Source organism: Gracilinanus agilis, unplaced genomic scaffold (genome assembly GCF_016433145.1).
Source record: "Gracilinanus agilis isolate LMUSP501 unplaced genomic scaffold, AgileGrace unplaced_scaffold41754, whole genome shotgun sequence".
In the NCBI taxonomy this organism is placed as follows: Eukaryota; Metazoa; Chordata; class Mammalia; order Didelphimorphia; family Didelphidae; genus Gracilinanus; species Gracilinanus agilis.
The window spans coordinates 1-8,747 of NW_025375527.1; the positions used below are offsets into that span (position 1 = coordinate 1).

At 42.2% G+C, this 8,747-nt stretch overlaps 1 protein-coding gene across 1 annotated transcript; it reads right to left on the reverse strand.

Annotated features, from left to right (window-relative positions):
- Positions 1–4,539: 4,539 nt before the first annotated feature.
- On the reverse strand, positions 4,540–7,505 carry LOC123255252 (speedy protein E4-like; the record flags this gene model as incomplete). The annotated part of the gene is made up of 5 exons (XM_044684088.1): positions 4,540–4,599; positions 4,706–4,874; positions 6,379–6,464; positions 7,018–7,076; positions 7,392–7,505. Coding segments are annotated over 5 exons (488 nt in total), but the record flags the coding sequence as incomplete, so codon positions are not given.
- Between the last annotated feature and the right edge of the window lie 1,242 nt (positions 7,506–8,747).

The window sequence follows — 8,747 nt, forward strand, 5'->3', positions numbered from 1 at the left end:
AAGAAAGGTAGGCTTGGGAAACCATCCAGCAAAAGGGAGGGAAGAGGACAGAAAGGAATGAGAAAAGAAAGGGAAGGGAAGAAGAAAAGAGAGAAAAAAGGGGAAAGGGGGAAAAGGAGAAAAAAGATTAGCTTTTTCAGAGGGGCAGGAAAGATTTCTTGTGACCCTTTCCCATAAGCAGCTCTATAGCTGTGTTTCCTCCAGTTTTGAGAAAAGATGGGGAGGAAAGGAAGTGGGAAAGGAGAAAAGTCTGAGATGAACAGGAAAAGGGAACTTTTCCCCACTGGAACTCTTGCTTCTTCTTTCTTAGTGTCTTTTTGTTCATCAATCACTCCACAGTCACTCTTCCATTCCTTGTCTTCTCCTCTGTCCCCTCCAGAAAGGATGCTAGATTGGAAGTCAAAGGAACAATATGTGAATCTGTCACTTACTACTTGTGTGGCTTTGGACAAGTCACTTGTCTTCTCTGGGGCCCAGATATTTCATCTATAAAATGAAAGGATTAAACTAGATGGTTCTAAGGTGACTTCCATCTCTTAATCTATAATTCTCTGTATCTTTTTCTCTTCTCTTTTATTCTCCTTCCTCCTATCTCCAATTCCTTTTCTGTGTCTTTGTTACACCCTCTTTATTCTCTTTCCTCTTTTCTTTCTTTGTATTCTTTTAAATTGTTCTTTAATGTTTTTGGACTTCTTTCCCTCCCTTATTCTCGCTTTTTCAACTATATTTCCTCCATTTCTCTCCTTTCTCCTTTTCTCTTTTTATTTTAGCCAATCAAGATTTAGTCAGCAAAGGGCAGGTAGGTAGCACAGTAAATAGAGAGCCAGGAAGGACCTGGATTCAAATCTGCCCTCAGATACATCCTATTATATGACTCTGAGCAAGTCACTTAACTCCAAATGCCTAGTCCTTGCTGCTCTTCTTTCTCAGAATTGTTACTAGAACAGAACAAAAAGTCTTAAAAGAAAAGATTGTCAGCAAGATTTTTTTTGCTAAAATTTTATGCTTCCAAAATTCCTATTATTCATCTACCAGTATTTTGCCCATATTTCTACACTTCTACTCAGGTTTATCCAGGGGAAATCTCCAAACTCAGTAAAGTTCAGAGAAGTAAGTACTTTAGAGGCTGGTCCAGATATCAGTGGCTTAGATCATCTGCAGCTGTTGGTTGATTATTAATTCTAAGGCTTCTCTGCCACAATACTCCAGGATGTAGTCATCAGTTGTAAACAAATACCAGTGCTTCACAGCTATATCAGTATCTATAGGCATAGCCATTTCCATTAGAAGTACATACAAACACAGAGATGTAAGTGTATATATATATATATATATATATGTATGTGTATATATGGGTATGTATATATGCATCTATATGTATATACATGTGTATATACATGTACATATACTTACATTTTATGTATGTATATATACACATATACATATGTGTATATACATATATGTATATATACACATACATGTGCATGAATCTAATACCAGGAATCCTGACTGTCTCCTTAATAGATTCTCCCTGGAACTGTTGCATTAAATTCCCAATGCAGATAAAGTGAGTCTAGTACTACTTCATAGAACTCTACCTGAAGTGTCCACAATGTAACCTTATGCCTTTTCCCTCCTGAGTCATCACCTGGGTCAGCAGAAGTCTGAGGAAGAAGATTCTTGTCTGTTATGTCCCCTGAAGGTTGGAAAGCCCTGGAGAGGACCTGCTGGGTTTTGTTGATGAAAAGAGTCACAGGTTGAGGGTAAGAAAGATCCATATTTGTCAGCTGAGCAAGGGTTAGCCAAGGTTGACCGCTGATGAAAACAGGAACCAAGTAAGTCTGACTATCGAGGTATCTGAGAATGTGATTCTGAAATCCCATCTGTTTCTAATAGTGGGAAAAAGATACTAAGAACAAAAAAGAGTGAAAAACACTGACATATTTTAACCATATCCTTTCCCCATATTATAACCATTGCACTAACTTCTAAATTGAGATGGAATCCTAATTCTATTATATCCACCTACAATAATCCCCCCTCCATTCTAACCTACACCTAACCATACTTCTTACTATAACCTTAACCTTAATTAAACAATATTTCTTAAACTTCAACCATTATCCTAAGCCTAATCCTTAATTCACTATAATCATAAATCCCTACTTCAAACATTAATCATCCCTTGGAATCAACCAGCACAGTTTAATTCTGAATAAAGTCCTAAAAGATAACTTTTAATCCCAGTGTGGATCCTGAAATCTAACTGTAAAGAGAAGTCATAACCCTAGAGAATTCAAGAGAAAGGCAAGAAAGATAGATTTTTTGTTTGTTTGTTTGTTTTTTCATTTTAAACCCTTAACTTCTGTGTATTGGCTCCAAGGCAGAAGAGTGGTAAGGGTAGGCAATGGGGGTCAAGTGACTTGCCCAGGGTCACACAGCTGGGAAGTGTCTGAGGTCAGATTTGAACCTAGGACCTCCAGTCTCTAGGCCTGGCTCTCAATCCACTGAGCTACTGAGCTGCCCCAAGAAAGACAGATTTTTAAAAAAGAAGCAAAATGATAAGAGGAACTAAGAATAGAAAGAAAGAAAAAAAAGAAAGAAAAGTTGTGACAGGCCTGAGAATGAGGGTGAAAGCATGGAGAGAAAAAGGAAAAAAAAGAGATGTAAAGTGTGTTAGGTAATCAGAAAATAAAACCATAGAAAGGACTTGAAAGGGAAGTTTTAAAAAATTGTAAAAAGACAAAGCAAAAGGGAGGAGACAGGAACGAGAAAAGAAAGGAAGCCTTAATTCTCATTTTTAACCCTGATTTTGTCCCTAAATTAGATATTTGGGAACTCTTAAGTCAATGTTTCCCAGAATTCAGCACTTGGTGATAAATCTCTGCCTACCAGTTTTTTTCATGACCTTCAATGTATATTTATAGGTTGCCCCACCACCCCATCCCCAACAAAAACAACATAAAGCAACTCACCACAGTTTGGAAAGGGTATGGGAGCATACTGACAGGTTTGGAGGTTAGGTGCTTCATGGCAATGTAAAATTTTGGTCCCTTCTCTTCTCTCTCCTTGGTTTTTCTCCTCTCTCTTCTTTGATCTCTTCTTTGGTCTCTCTCTTCTTTCTCATCCTTTCTCCATCTTCTTTCTCTTGACTCTTTTCCCTTTTGGTTCCTCCTTGCCACCCCTTCCCTTCTTCCCACTTCCCTTCTCCCTCCCTCTTCTTTCCCTTCAATTAAAATAGCTTAGGCTTTTTTTTTCCCTCCATGGTCTATCAGCTTTGATTTTCCCAACCACTTACATAAAATCTCCTCCAAAAAGCATGTAGGTTCCAAAAAGCAGGTAGGTTCCAAAGTACACTCTTGGGGTCACAGACATTTTGGCTTAGCTGCTATCCTTCTCTAATGCCTCAGCATAACATGGAGGCAAAAGGAGTTGGTGAGAAATATTGCCAAGGGAATGCAAGCTCTGGCAGGAACTAGGAGGGCAAAACTCCATTCCTGGAAGGCCAACACTATGCATCTGCCTTTCAGGACCAGCCTGAGGAAGTATGGAAAGACTCACCACTAGAAGCCTGTCCACTAGATGCTGAAACCTCCTAGCAAGGTACAGAGAAGTTGCGATCTGCATCAGGGTGGGGGTCTGCCCCACACTGAGGAAAACCTTGGATTCTTGAATTATTGAAGCATGTCCCTTTTAACCTTATACTTAACCCATAACTCACCTCTCTAACTTGTATGTGCTTTATGATCTGTGACTAAGCCTAACTCTCTGGATGATTATCTCTAGATATACTTGTGTTTCTCCATCTGGGACTGTCCCCCTGACTCTAACTGCCTAACTGCCTGGGTATGAAAAAGACTACTTGTTGGCCTGTAATTGGCCTTTCTTGCCTGGGTCTCCCTTACTCACTATGCCTAACAGACTACATCTGACTGTATCTTTCTATGCTTGTCTGTAGAAACTGATCTATCTGTGTCTTTCTATTGTATTACCTATTTCTCTGTATCAGACTAGACCTCTTGGTTTATGTTTAATGGTGTATGATTGAGACTTTCTGTTTGAACTTTAACTAGTTCAAGATACCTCAGCCTCTTTCCCAGTGTGCCAAAACTTAAAGAATGACAAGAACACTGTCCTAGGGCACACTCCCTCCCCATGTCAGCTCAGCTCAGATGAGTTACACTTACACACACACACACACACACACACACACACACACACACACATCCTACCTTCAGACACAAATATTCTCAGTTATCATTCTGGTCTGGTTATATCTGTCTCCAGATGTGCCTGTTTGTGTCTGATTAGCTGCATCTGCCTGGACTGACTAGGTCTGTCTGGGACTGACTAGGTCTGACTGATAGCTTTTGCTATCAGGCTGGCTATGTTAGGACCTCTTAAGCAGTAAGAAGAGGGGGTGACAGCTTCTTCATGCTCCTGAATGGACCATTTTCTCATCTCATCTCATCTCTGCTCCACTCCTCTGCCATTCCTGCCTCCAGTCCCTGTGACCCACAGCCTCCTTACTATGGAGCACTACTGAAGGAGGGCCCGGTCACGTTTCCATACCCAGTGTTCAGGTTGATATGCCTGAATCTGGAAAAGAAAAAAACAAAACAAGAAGCGACTCCTAGTTATACATAGTTTTCCCAAAACTAGTATTACTGAACCTCTCCTCTCCATCCTCCCAATAGATCCTTACCTCCTCACACTCCTCTCGGGTGACCCAAGCCTTCCAACCAATGGCCTGGAAGAGCTGGGCCCGAAGCCACTGGAACTTGGCACGCTGGGTGCTGTCCTGCCCAAAAAGGAAGGCAAACATGCCATGCTTTGGCCCTTGGCGATCTTCCTCCATGTCATTGGCCAGGTAGCTGTGTAAGGCCAAGTAGAAGACATGGTTCAACCTTAATCTCAACTTTCTAATCAGTGAGATCATCTTAGAGTATCACCGAATCATAATTCATCTCTCTTGCCCTATTTCCTATGAAATCACAGAGATTCCATTAATGGAGCAACTCTACCACCTCCTCTGAACCTAATCTAGACCCATAAAATCCTAAAATCTCAGAATAGGACAAATCCCCCTAGTCTAAACCAAAATTGAGTGCCTTTTATAATAGCTCTAGGAAGTGGTCAGCCAGCTTCTAATTATAGGCAGCAAGTGATGGAAAATTCACCACCACCCATTCCACTTTTAGACAGTTTTGATTGTTGAAAATTTTTTTGATTTTTCCTCATTGCTCCTAGTTCTACTCTCTAGCACCAATTAGAAAGAAAAAAAGGCTTAATCTCTTTTCTACGTGTTTGCTTTCTTCAAAGTATTTTGCATCTAAAAATGACTTTAGAAATCATTTTGAAGATAGTGATCATATCCCCAAATCTTCCTTTCTCTAAGATACATAGTCCCAAAGTCATTACTCAATAAACTATGGTCTCTAAATCCCTTTACCATCTTAATCACACTCCTTCAGGAGTCTAACATTAGCATTTCTATCCTGCTTTGAGGAGAGCTATATAACTGTACCCCCTTTTTCCCATCCTCCTTGGCTGATTTGATCAACATGGCAAAGACAACAGAAGAGTCTTGCACTGGAAATGTCATTCTGAGTTCTTATAGCAGAGACATCATGAAATGTCACAGCTAAAAGGACCCTTAGAGATCATCTAGGCCAGTGATGGCAAACCTTTTAGAGATGGAGTGCTGGATCCCTCCCCCACTTCACCCACCAGACCAAGTGCTGTGCCCACACCCCCCAGAGTCTGCATGCTGTGCCCTCCCCCTCCACTGAGTCCAGGGTGTGCCATGCCCCCCCATTCCACACAGAGAAAGGAGAAAGCACTCCCATTGGGCTGCTGGGCAGAGGAGCAGGTGATGTGAAAAAATGTCATCATGCACGGTAGAGAGGGGGAGGGGGACAGCTCCCCTAAGTCCCTCTGCCTTTCTAGTAATAAACTCTAGGGGGAGGCAGGCTGGGGAGGGCAGCTGTGTGCCTATAGAAAATGCTCTGTGTGCCATCTTTGGTACTTGTGCCACAGGTTCACCATCGCTGATCTAGGCTGATCCTGCCCCCACCAAAAGGATACTGAGGACTACAAAAAGAGGATTTATCCAGGTTTACAAAACGTGACAATGCTGGGACCAGGATGCAGTACCACAGTTTTAACCATTTTTGACTTTCCTTTTATCTCTAGCACTTTGTGCAGTTCTTGAAACAAAATATATAATAAAAGTTTGTTGGCTAACAGATAAGATGAATTAAGGCTCATAAGGGTCAAGTGATTTTCCCCAAATCCCATAAAGCATCAACAGATGGAGGACAGTTCTTCTGCTAAGAAAGGGAGCTCATTGGATAAGGGGAATGAGAAACAACTCACAGAGCCAGGAAGAAATGGAGACGCTGGTATTGCCAGGGAGGTCGACCAGCCCGGGCAAAATAGGCTATGATCATTGCCAGGAGGTACTGATGAACAGAAAGAGAAAAGTTCACAGTCAGAAAACAAAGAGGGTGGGCAGCAATAGCAACAGGGATATACTGGGGAGGAGATATAAAGGGAGAGAGTTGGGAAGGGTCTGGATAGGGGAGGTTCAGATCCTGGTTGGGAGCAGTTTAAGATCCTGTATTCAGGAAGATAAGTTACCAAAGCAGGGAGAGAAAGAGGAAACTGGGGGATGAGTGGAGTTTCTATCTGAACTGTATGTGTACCTGTGATCTTAAAGAAAACAAGGGTGGAACAGAGGGACCATAAGATATAGGAGAACATGGGCTACTGACACAAAGAAGAAAGGAGGCTAAAACTGAAGTTTCCTACTGGGTAGTGGTAATTAGGGGATTAACTCCTAATTCTGAAGGGTAGGAAGGAGTACAGAATAGGCCCCAGAATGCCTTCTTGAGTGAGGACTAGGAAACCAGGACCTCTATTCCATCTGTAATGGGGATAGGGGTAATTTACAGATGAAGAGAATTGGAGTTTTCTAAAAAGGATGTGTATATGAATAAGTCAGGCCAAGCTTACCTTGTCTGACACCCGAAGTTTTCTGTCCCAGGCCAAGAAGCTCTGGACAACAGGGTCCTCTATGGAGGGAGATGCAGGGAGGCTGTATTGGGCTGGGGATGGAGAGGGTGGACCCACCAGATCCGAGAGAAGAGGCTGCTTCCCCATTCTGTCTCCCCCTTGGAAAAGGGACCATTTGAGGGACCCAAGAGTGGAACCAGATAGGGAAAAATGGAAGAAAGACAGCCCCTCTGAAGCCCCTATACGGTTATGAGCCTTTGCTCAGACACCTCCAGTGATGGGATTCTAATAACTGATCTCTTGAGGTTTCTTGTTCCATTATTACAGTTTTAATTGTTAAAGAAAATTGTAGGAGGGGGAGGTTGAAGTCCTACCTAGCAGCCTATTGAAGGCTTTGTGATCCCCAGGCCGTACTGAGGGCACCCTGCGTCTCTTCAATTGCATTTTGAGACCAAACATGCCCTTCACAGACCACCTGTCCTGGGTTCCTGTGAATGTCAAGTCTGACTGTTTCCTCTTCAGGCCTTGAATCCTGGGAAGTGAGCTAGTAGGTATCCAGGAAGCTGGAAGTCAGAAGACCAGAAACTATTAGCAAACTGTCTCCCTTTGGGTACCTTCTCTTTGGCCACCTTTAACTACCTTCTCTCATCTTCTACATCAGATAATCATCAAATCTAAGAAATAGAAGGATTCTTGAACTTCCATATCTGCAGAGAAATAAATTCTATACCATACCCACAAGTATGCCTCTGCTCTCATGACAAAGAACTCACTACTTTCTAATGCAATATATTCCATCTCTGGATTCTAATTATTAAAGAAGTTTTCCCTCACATTGAACTGTGCACCATCTACCCATTGCTCCTAGTTTGGCCTTCTGGAGCCAGGAAGAATCATCCTAATCCTTCTTTCCATAAAAGTCCTTTAAATATCTAAAGTCAAATATCTTATCTCCCCTAAAACTTCTCTTCTGCAGATTAAATATCCCCAGTTTCTTCAACTGTTCTTCATATGGCATGGCTTCCAAGCTCTCCATCATCTTGGTCGCTGGCTTCTAGAAGAACTACAACTAGTCAGTGTCCTACTCTAGTCCTTTCATTCCCTCCAACCTTTCCCCTCATCCTTTCCAGTATCCTTCTTTTGGGTGTCATGATTCTCTCTCCTCCTTTCCTTCATTCCTTTCTGGCTGCCATATTCATCAACTTTTACCCTTCCTTTCATCCCTCCCACCTCTATGACCCCTTCCACTCTAACTCACCCCTTCTGTTCCATGGTTCCATTCACCTTCCACAACTCCCTCTAAACCGTCCACTTAACTATCCTATAATTCCATCTACCTCCCCTGACCATTCCTCCCTATCCCTTCCGCCTTCTGTCTTTTGATTTATTGCACCTTTCTCCCATCTTTCCCTCTATTTTGTCCCATTTCCTATCCTATGGTTCTTTCTACTCTTTCTTATTCTTTCCTCTAATCCTTTTCACCTCCTGTTCTATAGTCTCTTTCATCCTCTGTCAACTTTTCATATATTCCTTCATATCCTTCCATGTCTCACCCCCTGTATTGTGACCACTTCTATCTTCTCATAGCCTTACCCCTTCCTACCTTCAGTATTACCCTGTCCATTCCTTGTCTCTGACTCTGTCTCTGTGTCTGTGTCTGTGTGTCTCTCTCTCTGTCTCCGTCTCCGTCTCCGTCTCCATCTCTGTCTGTGTCTCTGTCTGTCTGTCTA